Below are 17184 nucleotides of genomic sequence, written 5' to 3' on the forward strand. Positions count from 1 at the left end.
TTGCCGCCATCTTGCTAAAGGAGGCGCAGAGATGGTGGGAGAAGGCAGAATTTGGAAGGGAATGCGTGTAGCAGGCTCGCGATGTGGCCGCGGCGGAGGAGCGTGGGAGTGTAGTGCAACCTCGCGCGGCAGAAGATGCTGAAGACCTCGTCTTTGTAAAGACAAAACCGAGTTCAGGTTGGCCTCTGCCACGGAGACCCAATAACAAGGTGGCGCCTGCTGTGGGCCGGACATTGGATGGGAGAGCGAGCGCCCCCTCGGGCCGGGGTGCTGCCGGGCCTTAGCTCAGAGAGCCGGAGCCTCTGCTGAGTTGAGGCGAGGGTTGGGAAGTGTAGGACGCCCCTCACCACGGCCCTGCCTTTCTGGTGGAATTTGAGCCTTAGCCCTGGCTCTGTTCCCCGGGGGAGGCCCCGTTTGATGCAGGGCACAGCGTGTCAACAGTTCTTTGGACTCCCTGTGCCCTTGAGGTTGGTCCCAGTGTAGCCTACAGCTCGTGCCTTTGAGCAAAGCTCCAGAAGACCTCTCACTTTCCCTTCCAGTCCCTTCCCTACCCTCCCATCCTTCCACTTCCGAGTTTTGAATGTCTTGCAAGGTGTCATGCTCCCTCCGAAACGAGTGGGTTGCAGAGTATGTTCACACTTTGCGAAACCAAAGCAGTGAATCCATAGGGAGGAATTTCAGACCTGTGCGGGGATATATAGGGATAAGGGGAAGTGAGAGTAGGTAGAGGCCCTCTAGGCATTGGTCATTAGCATCCAGGTGCTGCCAATTTGGCTTCATGGCTTTGTGACTGAGCTTGGTGTGACTCACAGCTCCAGGATCACAGGCCCTTGGGATGCTTTGATTCAGATCTGCCCACTGGAAGCAAAATCATCTCAGATAGTTGGAGAAATAAAACTTGATAAGAACTATATGGGAGAAAGCAGGGTCATAATTTTGCCCTAGGACTTCAGATCCAATTATTTATATATACCTTACAGAGCTGTTACGGAAGAGTGAATAGAAACCGAGAGCTGAAGGATAGGTAGTCGAATAGTTCTTAATCTTACTTAGTCACAAGGACCTTTATGAATCAGATGAAGATTTACCCCCCTGTCTTCCGGAAAAATGTCCACACACACAAATGGAGTTTTGCATATAATCTCAAGAGGTTCATGAAGAATGTCAGTAGTTTTCATAAGTCAGCATCTCTGAATCCCCAATCTAACCTAGTCCCCTTACTTTAAAGGATAAGGAAACAAAGCCAGAGAGAGGAACTTGTCCAAGGTCACAGAGTTTAGGAGAAGGGTTTAAAACTCAAGTTTTCTGATTCCCAATTAGTCTTTATAATAGGCTACTTCTTGCGGGCTACTCAAACTGCTTTGCTAAACCATATTTCGTGGCTCCCAAATACTTTGAATAGAGATTTCTGACAACAGAAACCTTTTCATATTGGTGGGGTTGAATGGGGCACAACTAATGGGCAAAATTCTGCATGTTAGTGGGAGTTCTTGAATGTTTCTTTTAATATATCCCTTAGTCTTCTTGCAATGTAGCCAGACCTTTGTGATTTCAGAATGTAAATCTTGGGCCCACTAAATTTTGGGGAGTAGAACAAATTCATCTTTTGCTTTTCTTCCCACTTGCTAAAGTATGTCTATATCCTTTGTGCCTGCAAGTATCCTATGTAGGAGGGATTGATGGAGCAGATATTATTTCATTTCTGTAGGGAGAAACAAATCCAGGAAGGGTGTATCACAAGTACATGGTAGAACCAAGAGCTAAACCCTGGCTTCTTAACCCCCAGCTTCTGCATATTTTCTACCAGATGATTCTGTGCTCTCCATACCTTGGTTCCTAACTACAGATGCAAAGAACTAGGTAGATAGATAGATAGATAGATAGATAGATAGATAGATAGAAGATAAATACAGGGCTTACCCCTGATCAAATAAATCAGAATCTCTGAAAATGAGGCCAGGTTTAGAAACCACTGTTCCACCCTGTGTTGTCAGAAGCAAATCTAAATCCTGGTGAGTTAACCATTTTTTCCATCTAGGGAGACAGTTTTGTGTTATGGAGTGAGGTGGTTTTTTTGGTTTTTTTGAGTTTGAACTTTTGAGTCAGTTATACCTGTATTCAAATTTGATATTTGCCCGCTTGCTAGTAACTATCTCCTAGGGTTATACATGAGGATGAATAAAATAACACATGCAAAGATAAATATATGTAGTAATAAATGTGACTTTTTTTCCTTTTTGCCTGGTATGTCATCACAACTCATAGGCCTGGGAAGCAGAAATTCCTGGGTTCTTCTCTATCTCGTGACTGGAGGTTGGGCAGTAGTTGTTTGGGTGCCCTACAGGATGACCTCCACACTCTGCATCTTTCCAGAATGGTGAAGGAGGGAGCAAGAACCAGTTTCCCCAGTCTGTTCCTGCAGACCGTACCTTGTGGCCTGCTTGACAGGAATTGGAGTACTGTCAGGGGAATTACCAAGTTGTATATATGACTGTGAAATGGTGAATGCTCCTCTGTTTTTGCTTCAAGTTTCCCCTTGCTGCAAGGAAAAGCCTAGGTGGTCACAAATATGACCTGGAAGATCCCCAAAGATTCTAGGATCCCCTAGGAGCCAAAGAAACCTAGGAAAGGCCCTATGGCGCTGGGAAGCTTTGCATCTAACACCTGTGGGCTGGTGGGACCATTCTGTGGGTAGTGGGTCTGGCAAAGTGAGACATGTGACCCCAGCTGCTGATCATGTGACTACTTGCTCTTGTTTGGGAGAGAGTCCTAGTGGTTGGTCTGCAAAAACTCTGTGGAGATAGTGCCAACAGGTTTTGGTCTTCTCCAGTTTTCCTCTCCCTTTCCCTTTTCATGGTGGCGGGGGGGCTCCTGAATCCCTGTAACCTGAGGGGTCGCTCTGGCAGTAAAGCACTGCTGATGCTTCTTCCTTCTCTACTTGAGATAAAGCGAACTGACTCCCTGGCTTGGAAGAGATGGTGCCCTGACCTGTTTGTTGAGCAACTGGTGCTAGCCTGGGTCAGGAGGGCTCCAGATGGGGCTCATGTGTGGCTGTGGGTCCTCAGCTGCAAGGAGACTAAGGTGTCAGGAGAGGGAGCTAAGGATCAGGGGTAGATGAGAGAGGTATTTTCCAACGCCCAGAAGATAGGTCATCAAGCCCCAGACCACGTTACATCCCACGTTCCTTATAACCAGGTGTTGCAGTGACATCTCTGGCTGTACTTCTATGCTGATGCTTCTGGGGGTGGGGAAAGGTGGAGGGGGGAACTGGATGGATGGTGTGGGTGCTGGGACAGGATGGTTGCAGTTTCCCAGGGGTTGGAGTCCCTGGTGTCTACTTTCCCAGGACAGCTGGGGCCTTGTGAAAATCGGGAAAGGAACCCATGCAAGAGGAATGGAGAGCCTTGTGCTCGTGACTCTGAGATGCTCAGACAAGGGTGGTGGCCTTATGAGGGGATGACCTTGTAATAAGAGGGAACAAGAGCTAAAACGCAGGCAGAACTTTGAGATGGGGGGGTGTCAGAGGGGCTTTTCTGGAATGTGAAAGTGAATACATGGGTGGATTTTGCAACACCATGCAGCCTGCTGTCTTCTCAAGTCTCTGCTCTCCAACCCCCTCCTGTTCCCCTGCCCCACCCTGTGCTTCCTCCCATCTCTCACCAAGCTCCTTCTCTGTTTCTGCTTTCTCTGTCCTTCTCCCATCCTGTTCCTCCACACCCTCTGTCCACTCTTTCCCTTTTCCCTCTCTTCCCTGGTGCCCTGTTCATCTGTTTCAATCCCTCTGGCTGCCTGCCCTGGCCCTCTGTCCTTCTGTCCTTTAATGTGGGGCCCATGGGAACTGGAGTTCACAGCAAAACAGGAAGAGCCTGGGAGCAGGAAACTGGGAGCAGGGCAGGGGGTGAACGACCAGCAGTAACCTCAGCTCCTCGCCTCCCACATCTGGACCGAAGCATCCCCAGGGCTCTCTGTCTCTCCCACTGCAGCCCTCCAGCCCTAGCTTCTTCCGTCTTTGTGCTTCTCTGGTCCAGCAGACCTGAGAGACAACAGACGAGAGTATTCCTGGATTCTGACACAGGAGAAAGAAAGAGCACAGGGACTAAAGTGAGGACATCTGGATTCTGATCCCAGCTTGGTCACTAATTGTGTGTGGTCTTGGAAGAGGCTCTCCCATGAGCTCAGTGCTCTCTGTGAAATGGTGCTCCTGTTATTGACCCTCCCTCCCTCTTGGGGCTGCTTTAAGGACCAAAAGAGATAGTGTAGGGTTTGTATATGGAAACAAGCACTGGAAGGTTAACAGTGTACAGACTGGAGGTGATGGGAAGACCTCCAGATGAAAGGATTGAGAGGTGAATGAAAACTGCTACCATTTCGTGAACACTTACTTTGTGCCACACATTGAGCTGTGTGATATGTTGTTTACTTCTCATGACAACCTTATGTGGCAAAAACCATTATTATTATCATCCCTGTTTTAAAGGTAGGGAAACAGGTTCAGAGACATTATGTAACTTATCTAATCAAGATCACACAGATACTAAGAGGCAGAGGCAAGGCCAGGCCCAGAGCTCAGGAGCTAAATCAACATGATGAAATGAAATGGACTAGAGTTAACAGGTGTAGAAGAGGATCGTATTATTTTTCTTGCTCACCTATTCATTTATCAAACAGGAGAATAGTACCTACTCTGTTGCCCGCTCTGTGCTAGGCCCTGTTCCGTAGGCTACAGGGGAGATAAAATCAATAAAACATGGTGTCTCCCTTCTCACGTTCCAGGCAACAGGGCAGGACGGCTATGGCTATAGTCTAAGTAGATGCTGAATAGAACCTACCATCACTTCAGATGGAACTGTTCCCAGATGTGAGAACCTGCAGACTTTCCCAGGTCCATCCTGGGCTGGCACCTGGGTCACCCGCCATCTCTGCCCCTACCCCCAGCCGAGACCTGCCATAGCTCCTCTCTCCTGGCCTCTTCGCATCTCAGTGGTCCCCTGCAGTGTACCGCACTCGACACTCACTCGGAGACTCCCTGAAGGATAAGCACCTGCCTCTCCACCCCTGGAGTTACACTAGTTTGGCTGAGGCCTGGGGTGAGTAGGGAGTGCTTTTTGGCCCCCTCCCAGAGACAGGGGAGGAGGAGGGAGGCTGGGAAGGCAGGCTGGGGCTCAGTGTCGCAATTCTGGGCAGTGCCGGGACCTTTGCTCTACGAGGTGTCTATGGAGCCGAGGGAATGCCGACTCTGGAGGCTGCCGGGATTGGGGTAGGGGTGCCGGGGAGGCAGTCCTGTAAGAGCAGCTAAGAACCACTGGGGTGAGGAGAGGAAGGGGAGAGACGTGGAACTGGGCTGGTCTACAGGGAAATGCGACTGTCATGGTTGGGGGCAGGGGGGCAGGGGGGCAGGGGTGAGGCTGGGCTGAGGGGGTGGGCGGGCTGGGGAGGAGTCAACATGGTGGGGAAGCTGCCCCGTGGGTGTGGGGAACGGCAGCCAGGGCTCTGGTCAGTCGTCTCCGGTCTGCCTAGCAGGAAGGAGAAGTGGCCCGACCCCTTGGCAGTCCCTCCCCTCAGCCTTCCCCACATTACTTCCCTGGGGCTCCGGTCCCTCACTTGCTCAGCTCCGTCTCTGCCAGCGCGAGGCCTCCAGACGGGGGATTGCTCCGTCCTCCCCTCCCAGCAAGGGGGTCCAGAGACTGCCCCAGCCAGGAAGTCTGGTGGCCTGGGGATTCGGTGGGTCTGCTCCTCAGCACTGGCCTGGGGCTCTGTGTGTGAGTCTGGGATGGAGGGGGTGGTACCCTGTAGATCTTAGAAAGGGGTCTCTGGGGTGAAGTGAAGGATGATGATAGTGATGGCAGCCCAGGCAGCAACAGGATTCTATTTAGGTCCCAGAATAATTCCTGAGGGGTTCTGGAGGTGGGGGTCCTGGCTGTGAAATGGAACAACTCCTGGAGGCAGGAGGTTTGTGCTGGGTCCCTGGAAAGTGACAGCAGTGAAGTTATCTAACAAGCAGTGAGTTTTACTGGGTGAGTGATCCTCAATCCCCTACCCTAGTCCTGACCAACTTTGGCTGGGGGGAGGGGAAGGGGCTCTGACAAAAGCTGGACAGATGTTCCCAAACACTCTGTGATGGCCTGGAGGGGTCCCTAGGGAAGAAAAGGTGGCCACCTTAGCCAAAGCTAAGACTTTGGAGTCAGAGAGACCAGAGTTGGAATCTTAGCTCTACCATTGCCTAACTGTGTGGCTATAGGCAATTTACTAAATCTCTTTGATCCTCAGTTTCCTCATCTATAAAATGGGCTTAAGAATAGTCATGACACCATAGGCATATCAAGAGTTAGGCATATAAAGCCTTTAGCACAGGCTGATATATACATACATAGCAAGTAAATGTTAGCGGGTATATTAGTACTCATAGGATCAGGATGAGAAGGTTGCTGAGGCCAGAAAGCGCAGTTCTGAAGACTGTAACATGGGTCATTCCCGCAGGACAGCCCCCTTGGTAATGTCCAGGGCTCCAGGAAGAGATGTCCTTGTGGCTGGAGGCACCTGTGCCTGATGCTTCTCCTGGTAAGCTTCACTCCAGCCCTCTCCTCTGAGCTCAGGTCCCAGCTCCTCTCCTCCCTCGGGAATCAGACTCCTTCACTACTTGCCTTCTGCCATCCCCCGGAGAGCAGTCCAGAGTTGTTCTTGGTATCGCTTGCCTCCTTCTGCCCAGACTGCCTCTACGCTGGGTCTGGTGCTGGTCCTTCTCAATGTGAGCTTGCTGCTGGGGAGAGTTGGCTTGTCTAGTGCTTACCAGCACTGGCTTTGAAGAGTTCTGTCTGACCTCTGAAGTGGATGCAAGTCAGCCCCTCAAGGGGACAAAGGTTAACATCCTCATCTAAGGTACTGAGGTGCAGGGGACTGCAAGTGACTAGCCCTAGAGCCCATACAAACCCCAGGGTCCTGGAGGCTGAGCCAACTTTTGCTGCCCTCTAGGGGTAGAGATAAATTTGCAGTTTCCCAGAGGTAACTTCCCAGAGGTAACTTACCAGAGGAAGTGCGTGGGAGGGACCTGAGACCCCCTTGTGCCTCTCTTTCGAGGCTCAGACTCTGCAGTGCAGCTGTGGGAGCCAGATACGCAAGATGCCGGCAGCCAGGCGCTGGGAGGCAACGCGTGCATCCTCAGGGAGGAAGCCAGCACTCTCCAATCTGTGGGGGGCTCTCTGGGGGCAGGGCCAGAGGCAGCAGAGCCCACAGTCCTGCTCCCTGGGGTGGATACCCCTCCGGAGTCTACAGGTGAGGAGCTGTTGGGTTTGGAGGAGGTAGGGGCCCCCTGGATCTGGGAGGGCTATTTACCTTATAAGATCATGGTGAAGTCCAAAGGCTTTGGATTCGACTAGGTCTGAGTCATCTGAGTGTGAATTTTGTCTCTGCCTTGGGCCTTTCTGAGCCTCAGTTTTCTTCTCTGTAAAATGGAAATAATAACAGTACCTATCTGTTACGGTTGCGAGGATCAATGCATAGAAAGGGCTCAGGCAGTACCTAGGACAGAATGGCACTTGGCGCATGAGAGCTGCTTTCTCGTAACAGACTAGACAGCATACCGTGAAGGGAATGAGGGTCACTGAGTGCTCAGGGCTGTGGCCAACTAGGCACCAAGCTTTTTCCTTGGAGAAGAACACGAAGGCCCTCCCCTGTATCCAGAGCTCCGTCCACAAAAGCGGAAAAAGGGGCCAGCCCCCAAAATGCTGGGGAACGAGCTGTGCAGTGTGTGTGGAGACAAGGCCTCCGGGTTCCACTACAACGTGCTGAGCTGTGAGGGCTGCAAGGGATTCTTCCGCCGCAGTGTCATCAAAGGGGCGCGCTATGTCTGCCACAGTGGGGGCCACTGCCCCATGGACACCTACATGCGTCGCAAGTGCCAGGAGTGTCGTCTTCGAAAATGCCGCCAGGCCGGCATGCGGGAAGAATGTGAGTGTCTGGGGACAGGAGTGGGGGAAGAGGCTGATGGGAAAGGGTTGCTGGGGTGTGAGGGTAGACAGGCAGCTGAGTCTACAGGGCCTTCCCACCCGGTCCCTAAGTAGGGGTTAAAACCTCTTCCTTGACTTTACCCAGTTCTCTCTGGTTTTCTAGAGTCTCAAACTACCCCTCTGCCCCATCCCTGCTTCTTGCCTCCCCCTCTTCTCCCCTCCTCATGTCCAACCCTGTCCTTAGGTGTCTTGTCAGAAGAGCAGATCCGCCTGAAGAAACTGAAGCGGCAAGAGGAGGAACAGGCTCAGGCCACGTCCATGACCCCCAGGGTGTCCTCACCTCCCCAAGTCCTGCCCCAGCTCAGCCCCGAGCAGCGGGGCATGATTGAGAAGCTGGTGGCTGCCCAGCAGCAGTGTAACAGACGCTCGTTCTCTGACCGGCTTCGGGTCACGGTAACCGAGGGAACTGGGGAGAGGTGGCTGTCCCCAGAGCCCCAGGTGGCTTCTTGCTAGCTGACTCAGTGCAGTTCGTTCTTTCCGTCCTTGCCCGGCTGGGTAGCCTTGGCCTGTGGCCCCAGATCCCCAGAGCCGGGAGGCCCGTCAGCAGCGCTTTGCCCACTTCACCGAGCTGGCCATCGTCTCCGTGCAGGAGATCGTTGATTTTGCCAAACAGCTGCCTGGCTTCCTGCAGCTCAGCCGGGAGGATCAGATCGCCCTGCTGAAGACCTCTGCGATCGAGGTGGCTGGCAAGGCTGAGGGGTGAAGGGAGAGCCAGGGCGGGACTGTCTCTGGCAGGGGCTTCCAGACAGCCAGGTGGGGAGCGAAGGTGCCCCATGCCAAGACCAGCCTTCCGAGTCCCTGTTTGAGGTCTGCTACCTGTGTGCAGGTGATGCTTCTGGAGACATCTCGGAGGTACAACCCTGGCAGTGAGAGTATCACCTTCCTCAAGGATTTCAGTTATAACCGGGAAGACTTTGCCAAAGCAGGTAAGAACTGAGATCAAAAAAGGATTGGGTTGGATGGAAAGATGCTTGTTGCCATCGGGCTCATAGTGACTACAGAGACACAGGCCCAGGGTTTGGGCGGCTGTATGGGGAAGGCTCCACTTGTTTGTCCTACACAGAAAGTTGGAGTGGTGATAGGCCTCTCTCAGCTGCTCCAAAGAGACCCCTGTCCTCTGTTGCATTTGGCTGGTGGTTTTCAGTGTTTCAGGGAGCCTGAGGGGGGTGGGGCTCCATAGAAGTGTCACCTTAGAGGAGGAACAGAGAAGCACGGGAATGCCCTTCATCCTCTTTCTGGCCAAACAAGAAACTCCATTTAATATTGTGCTTCTACATAATGTTTTGCTTGAAGAAACGATTTTGCAGCTCAGAAAAAAAGCTTGAAAACCGCTGCCCCAAGCCTTTTAGTATTTACTGACGAACTTGGCTGTGCTCTTGAAGGATCATGGGGACTGATTCCCCCACCACCACCACTCTTTTTCAGTTGTTTTTTCTTAAAGCTAAAAACATGCTGAAACATGGCAATTTTAGGGCAGTTTTCAGATAAGAGTGAACACTTCCATCCCCGTGCTGTACCTGGAGTGTTTTTTCCACGAATTCGCTCATGGTACTGCTCATGTAGGCTCAGCTGCCTGTCTACCCTCACACCCCATCCTGCAGGCTAAGTGGCCTTGCGTTCCTCATACTCGATTGCTGGTAACGTTGGTGTTGTGGGAGTGGGTCTGTGAAATAAGGCTGAGGCTATGTATGACTCCATTCTCGGGGTTGGTAGGTCCTGGTTTCCAGGGCAGAGCTCGTAGTCCTCTCTAGTTTCTGGTGACACAGAGCAGCACATGTGCCTCTTGTTCCAACACAGGCCCCCCCAGTGAGCTTTCTAGGAAGGCCTCCCTCAAACTCTCGGGCGTGGCAGAACTCGTCTCCCGCCTTCTTTAGTGCCCCGTGTGCTGCTGGAGTGTGCAGGCATCTCATGGGGCAATTCGATGACCTTCTCCAGCTTTCAAAGCCCAGCCCTGCTCTCTTTATCTGCCTGTTCCCCAAATGCTTCCCCAAAGCATGGCCGCTGCCTCCTTCCTAACACCCTCCTTTCTGAACCCTTGGCCGTTCTCGCGTCTGGATGTTCCTTCAGCACTTGCGCACTCGTGCCGTCTGAATCAGCCCCTGTTTATCGATCCGTTGGTGTAAGCACTTTGGATGCCATCATGTTTGCCTTTCATTTCTTTTTGTCAGTGAGGTCTTGGGGAGGAGGAGCGGGGGCTGTCTTTTGTCAGGTGTCCGTCCATCTCTGCAGCCACTACCGTGTGCCGCATGCAGGTGGACGACTCAGGTGGACCCATCGCAGTGGAGGCGCGCGTTTAGCGAGCATGAGAGGACCGGGCAGGGCGCGTGGCCCAATTCCAGAACCTCCTCATCCTCTCCGTACAAAGAGGCCGTTCAGCACATTTTGCGGCTCAACACCTTACCAAGAAAGGCTTTATGTAACGGCGCTTGTCCATTAAATGTCTCAACTGTCTCAACACACACTTGATAAACATCGGGGTGAAAGTGCAGGAAGTGACTAATCAGGAAGCCTCGAATGGAAACGCTAGCAGATGGCTGCTGAAAGAAATCTGAGAAAGCCTAGGGGACGGGGTGGGGTCGGGAGATTTTTGTGATCGGAGAAGTGTTCTTTAGATGTCATGACTGTAGGCCATGGTTTGTTGAACTTCACCCTCCTCAGCAAGAAGACTGGTTCTATGTTTTCAGTTTTATTATTCATTCATTAATTTAATGAACACTTACATAGTAGTTACCATTCTGAGGACCCATTATGAGGTAGCTACTATTACTATCTCCACAGATGGAAAAACCAAGGCCCAGAGAGTGTAAATAACTTACCCAGGGTCACACAGCCTAATAAATAGGTCCAGCCAGGACTCAAACCCAGGCAGTGTGATGCCAGAGTCCATGCCCCTGACCACGTTGCTATGTTCCTGCTGGGACGTGAAACATGAAATGTATCTCTGGTATTCAAATAAGTAAGGCCAATTGCCAGTGAAAAACTTTTCTTTGTAAACAAAAACAAGCATTGCCTCTGTTTCTAGTAATGTGGGGCCCTGGAGATTGCAGCGGAACAGGTATTATCATTGAATCCAGCACCTCTTATGTGCCTTGCACAGCACTACATGCTTTGTCTGCTTTATGATTTCACAATCACAACAGTCTTATAAGTTCAGATGGGATTCCCAGTTCACAGAGGAGGCTTAGAAAGGTTAAGAAACTTGCCTGATGATACCCAGCAGAGCCCTGGAGACTTCTTAGGGCGTTCCTTACAGTTCCCCTAAATTGAGGAGTTGGAGAGAAGGAAGTTCCTGCTGCCCGTGCTGCACGCCCCAGCCTCCCTTCTTCCTCCACAGGGTTGCAGGTGGAGTTCATCAACCCCATCTTCGAGTTCTCCAGAGCCATGAATGAGCTGCAGCTTAACGACGCCGAGTTTGCTTTGCTCATTGCCATCAGCATCTTCTCTGCAGGTGCGAGGACGGGCAGGAGGGAAAATGAGCCAGAGATTTGCACCAAGGGGGCTGCAGGCCCTATAGGGCGGGAATTATGGGAGTGGAAGCCCTTGCTCTGCTACTTTGGGAGAGGCTGGGTGGGGCATATCCCTCTTTGGGGGGTTGTGATTTGGGGTATGGAAATAAGACCCTGGCCAGACCTGCTCCTCAACTCTGTTGGTGACCTATAGACCGGCCCAACGTGCAGGACCAGCTCCAGGTAGAAAAGCTGCAACACACATATGTGGAGGCCCTGCATGCCTACGTCTCCATCCACCACCCCCATGTGAGTCTCCCCATGAGTCTCCCCCCCTTTTCCCTCCTCCCTACAGGCTTATCCCCTGATACACCTACTTTCCCTTCAAGAATCCTTCCCTGACTACATCTCGCAGACAATTCTCTACCTCTCCCACAATTCCCCTACCCTTGCCCCCTTCCCTGGGGGTGAGATGAAAACTGTACTTGTCTCTGTCCTTCCCCCAGGACCGACTGATGTTCCCACGGATGCTAATGAAACTGGTGAGCCTCCGGACACTGAGTAGTGTCCATTCAGAGCAAGTGTTTGCACTGCGCCTGCAGGACAAAAAGCTTCCCCCGCTGCTCTCTGAGATCTGGGATGTGCACGAATGACGGCTCTTCCCTATCCCTCAATATCTTCTGTTTTCTGGGCTGGAAGACTGAGGGGCCCGGCTGCTTCCTAGAGGTGAAGCAGACTGAGAAGGGCAAACATTCCTGGGAGCTGGGCAAAGGAGATCCTCATGTGGCATTAAAGGAGAGTCAAAGGGCTGGGAGTTTGTGGCTACTGGGCAGTGGAGGGTCCCGCTAAAACTATGCTGCATTTGAAGACTGTACAGCCCCAACCAAATGGATGGATCTGGGGGCCAATTTGCACAAGGTTCTCCAGGGCCCTGCCAGTCCTGCCTCCACCACTTCCTGTTTTCCCCACAGGGCCCCGAGAGAAATTCTCCACTGTCACTCTGCGGCTTGGCCATAAATGCCTCGGGGCTGCCTCACTGATAGGTCTGGCGCTATTTGTACAGAGAGACCAAAAGGAAAGATAGAACGAGAGAAACCATTTCTGGATTGGGGGTGGGGCACGGCCACAGAGGAGGAAACCGTCTTTTAGGATCTGCCTCCAGACGCAGAAGAGGGAGACAAGTCACAAGTGACAGCCTTGGCAGTGAGAGGGGACCTCCTTTTACTAGTCCCATGAGGGTAAATGAAATGATGAGACTTAGATACCCTTTTCCCGTTTAATGATCCAGGTGGGATCAGTTGTCTTTCAGAGCGGGAGTGTGGGTAAATTTACAGAACTAACACCCCAGCCATGCACCTGTCTTCGTGCGCGTCCCCATAATGCCTCGGGGTTTTCCGTTGGTACCTAAAAAAAAAAAAAAAAAAAAAAAAAGAGGGCAGAACAGTCCGTGATCTGGGGCTCCTGGCCCTGTGGGATGGGAAGAAAAATGCCCTGAGGCCAAGGGGAGGCTGCCTTGTTGTAGGTTGGGCCTGTTAGAAGGGCTGGACTCCAGTTCCCAGTGGACACCGCGGCACCGTTCACGCCCCCTTCGTTCTGCGCGCTCCGGTGTAGGTGAGACGCCGGCCGCGCCTTCCGCCCTCGGTCCCCCCCCCCCGCCGTCCCTGAATTGGTAGGCTCCACCTCCGGGGCAGCCGGCTTTGCAGCCCAGGCTGCTGGGCACTTCCAAGCCGCTAGCGGGGGGAGGAAGGATGAGGTGTGGGAGACGCTCAGAAAGTCTCAGAAGCAGTTTTATCTTGAGAAGTCGCTTCCAGATTAATACACATCTCGTCGAAATGGGCTCAACTACCATGTCAAATTAAAATCTCTTTGTGCAACCTAAACAAAAGGTATTCCTTTAGGTCCTCCCTGTGGCACGCTTGGCGCTGGGCTGGCCCAGCGCGCCCCATCGCCTTCCCACTCCCACACGGATAGGTGTGTGCGTAGCCGCCTTTCTCCCGAGGTTGGCTCCACCCTTCAGCGCTCGGCTTGGTGCAGCCCTGTCCCCCGTTGTGGTGCGTGGTACAGCCCCGGCCCCCTCAACCTCCCCCTCCCTCACCGGCTCCGAGTGGTACGCGCCCCCCGGTGCAGACACGGAACTGGCGCGCGCTCGAAGCGGCGGTGGCGCCGGGGAGCTTCCGACGCTCCGCTGCTGGGGGCCGTCTGGCTGGGCCTGGCCGGTTCCTCACAGCTCGGGAGGTAGGAGGGTCCGGGCCACTGGGGGTCCTGGAAGGATGTTTGGGACAGGGCTTCCCCGGGGGGAACGGGCTCTGAGAGGAAACTGGGGCTCTAGGGGGAAGCCGCCTCTGAAGAGGCCCTAAAGGAGTGTTTTGGGGGGAGCGTGGGGTCTGCAGGGGAAAGGGGGGCTCCATAGGAAAGGGGGCGGGGCTAGAAGTGATGGCGCTTGGAGCCGCGAAGAGGTGCTGGCTGCCGGACTGGGCTCGGCTCGCGGCGGCTGGGCTCGATTCCTGCCGGGTTGGCGGGTGCCGCTGGTTCGGGGCGTAGGCGGGGGAGAACTGTCCAGCAGGTGAGGGGGCGGGCAGAGCGTCCTGCCGGGGACCGAGCCGGGATAAGCACCTGGCGTGCGCGCGAGCGCGCGCGCGCGTGTGTGTGTGCGCGCGCGCGTGTGCACACCTTATATTTGATCACGGTTTGGAGATCATGTTTGGTTTTTTTTGAAAAAGGAAAAATTTTTTTTGGTGTTTCAAAACTGGCTTGTTGGGAGAGTCGAGATACCATTTCATCTTTCCTGCAACTGCTTCCCTCCCCATCCTCGTGTATCTCTAAATTCTTCCTCTTCCTGTTCTCCCCTCTTCTCCAACCCTGCCTATTGCCTGTCTTACTGCTCTCGTTCTCCCCGACGCTGACGGGTCTGTGGTGATGCGCTTGCAAGGTCACTGCCTGGGTAGGAGGGGAGAGAGCCTTCTGTTGTGCTCACGTCAGCAAAGATGTCATCTAGCTCTCCGGTTCCTGTGGTTTTACTATGACATTCTGCCCCTAACGAGGGACTAATCCAAAGCGTTGCTAAACGTGGCCATTTGTAGGCTGAAAAGACACAGAGAACTTAAAAGTGTGTGGATTCTAAATCGGAGTCTGGATGGAGTGGATGGGGAAGTAGGACTTCAGCAGATAGGTATGCGTTTTGAGCTTGATGCCTTTGGAATATAGGAGCTGAGAACCAGGGACTCTCTATTAGTAAACATGGTTGAGGCAGAAGGCAGAGTCTGAGTCTGGGTTGATATGAAGACAGGATGTGAGTTATAGGTGATGTTAGTCTTTGTGGGGAGGGGAGAGAATGTGGATAAAAGCCCATCTCTGCAGTCTGAATAACCAGAGGTAGTGGCTGTTAATGAGATATGAAGTGTGGCTAAAAATCTATCCTATCACTAGTGCTCAACAATCACAAGATCTCAGGGTCTTTGTGATTCTGGAGGGAGGTGAACATGGTAGAGCATGATAATGACTGGAGTTTTATCAAATGATTCTCAGTGGCAGGGCTGAGATCCCACCAAGCCTAGAGGCCTGATGCCCTAATATGGTAGAAGATACTTCAGGTGTGATTGTTGAGATTTTGGCAGAAAAGGGCTCTTAGTTTTCAGTGTAAACGTAGATTTCTAGGCTTAGCCTTGAGCTCTGGCCCTGTAAATTCTGTTTTATTTTAAGGTACATTGGCTCTCACTATAAGCATTTTCCATATAATTAAAGAATTATGCTTTTTACCCATGTCCCTTTTCATTTCTGCTTGGGAGGAGCAGAGAGCAACTTTATAACAGTGCTCCACCTTCTGCAGTTTGCTCACGACTCTATGGCACTGGAGAGAACCAAACGACTTTTTGGGTGGTAGTGATACCTAGAAATGAGTATATGGCATGCATAGAAACTTGGTTTCGGTTGTATGGATAGATGATCTCTCTCTCAAAATCCAGAGCTAGGACAAAGTATAAACTAAAAATAGATGGGGGAAAAGATAACCTAATAATTAGCAGATGCTGTCAGTGGAAGAGGTGTCTTTAGATTCAAGGAGAATGAATTGTTATGGGCCTTGGCCGACTCTGGAGTAGCAGCTGCTAGCACTGTGCGGTCACCAAGCAGGGGAGGGGCTGTGGCTATGCTATAAATAGTCCTGGGCACCAGAGTCGCTATGGAGACAATACCGAATCCTATTACCTGCAGGTCCTCTATTGGCAGCAACAGAAGGGAGGGAGCAGTATTTTGAGGATTCGAGAGTATTGCAGAGCAGCCTATGTATTATTAAGTAGGGAAGAAAAAAGATAGAACTTCTCATTATCTAAATCAAATAGAACCTTAAGCATACAGGGATTATGCGTGTCTGGGTGTGGGAGTGCACGCAGCAGCCGAGAAGGGAGTGGCGTGTGTGTATGTAGTGTAATGGGAATATCTGTGTGTATAGCGAAGGAGGTCTTAGTGTGACCATGTGTGGAGTACAGAGGTAGAATCCTGTACACACTGAAGATAGCCTTGTAATGGAGTGAAACATATTACTTAGAGACGTGTATGGAGACTCAAGAGGACATAAATTATAATTAAGACCATGTAAGCTTTTCCTACTTTTTGGACTATGGTTTAGAAATTCCTCTGAGCACCTCTCCCTGACCTTGCAGAGGTTCTGTTGTTTCTGCATCTAATTCTTAATTTATAAGAGGTACAAGGACAAAGTCTCATCTGTGTGTATTGTATCACTGGTTCCAGTCCTGGGAGTAAAATAAAGGAGAAAGACTATGATTCAGCACCAAGGGCAGAGCTAGTAACAGTCAGCCAGTGGGGCCCTTTCTTGCTTGAAGAGGGAGGAAAAAAATGGTTTAGACAAAGCAATTGGGGCATAGATATTTTTCATCTGAGAGTGCACAGGGTAGAGTAGCCCACTGTTGTTATCGTCTGAGTGCATGAAGTATACAGTTTTTATGGTAGTTTCACATGAAGCTGAATGCAGAATGTTGGAACAGAAAATAATTAGGTTTTCATCTAGAGGTAGGAGTATAGATTAGTGCTGATTAGAGTCTGGTTTGATCCTGATCCACCCTGGAGCTGTCCTAAAAGTGACTTAGTTTTTGTTATCATAATAACTGAGTCCAGATGAGACTAACTGGGTCTGTTTTTTGAAACAGAGCACCAGGAGTGAGGCTGGAAACGGGCTGCTTTGTAGGGATGGGGGAGGTGAGCCATTATTTATCCTACTTCTTAACACTTGACTCTGTGATTTCATAAGCCTAGACCAAGCTCTAGACTAGGAAAAGTGTCATGTTCTCCCATCTTTAGGACTAAAACAGAAGCCCTTCTGACCTCTGACCCTGGCTGGAATAAAGCTGAGGGGGATGAGTCCCTTGGACATAGCAGTGGATTTTATCAGTACTTTTTCCCTGTTGGACTTAAATTTGCAGATAACATCAGAATTCCTCCTGGGAACATTGACTCCTTGTCTGGTGCCTTGAAGTTTCTCTGAGATGAACTGATGAATTGGAACCATGGTGCAAAAGAAGAAGCTCTGTCCTCGGTTACTTGATTATCTAGTGATCGTAGGGGCCAGGTAACCAAGAAGAGTCTGGTTTTTGTCTTGTCATTTGCAATAACCACAACATGTGTAATTATTCCCCTTACCAACACCCACATCATTTTACATATCTCACTCTTCCCCTATTACTTTACCTTGACAGGTGTATTGATGCCAGTAGTGAAAACAG

General features: G+C 51.4%; 2 protein-coding genes across 64 annotated transcripts in view; both read left to right on the forward strand.

Moving 5' to 3' along the window:
* The first annotated feature begins 10 nt into the window (after positions 1-10).
* Positions 11-17009, forward strand: NR1H3 (nuclear receptor subfamily 1 group H member 3). Of its 14 annotated transcripts, none has more exons than XM_045786613.2 (11): positions 11-209; positions 4774-5087; positions 6478-6558; positions 7075-7269; positions 7678-7944; positions 8188-8396; positions 8503-8682; positions 8830-8929; positions 11338-11451; positions 11664-11758; positions 11956-12258. In XM_045786613.2, exons 3-11 carry the CDS (start codon positions 6516-6518, stop codon positions 12100-12102), a joined length of 1350 nt encoding a protein of 449 aa, XP_045642569.1. In that variant the 5' UTR covers positions 11-209; positions 4774-5087; positions 6478-6515; the 3' UTR covers positions 12103-12258. The 14 variants fall into 14 exon arrangements, with proteins under 14 accessions (XP_045642569.1, XP_087710966.1, XP_045642574.1 ...); XM_087854840.1 differs by lacking the exons at positions 11-209; positions 4774-5087 and adding exons at positions 5197-5257; positions 5874-6014; XM_045786618.2 differs by lacking the exons at positions 11-209; positions 4774-5087 and adding exons at positions 5197-5257; positions 5874-6014 and having other exon boundaries at positions 7081-7269.
* MADD (MAP kinase activating death domain) overlaps positions 16892-17184 on the forward strand; it is a 37897-nt gene continuing 37604 nt past the window's right edge. For all 50 annotated transcript variants that reach the window (XM_087854818.1, XM_087854831.1, XM_087854823.1 and 47 more), the window contains exon 1: positions 16892-17030. In XM_087854818.1, coding sequence (XP_087710944.1) covers positions 16969-17030 — 62 coding nt within the window. In that variant the 5' untranslated portion in view covers positions 16892-16968. The remainder of the gene's footprint in view (positions 17031-17184) is intronic.

Source organism: Ursus americanus, chromosome 24 (assembly GCF_024610735.1).
Source record: "Ursus americanus isolate L20-20 chromosome 24, mUrsAme1.1.p, whole genome shotgun sequence".
Classification (NCBI taxonomy): domain Eukaryota; kingdom Metazoa; phylum Chordata; class Mammalia; order Carnivora; family Ursidae; genus Ursus; species Ursus americanus.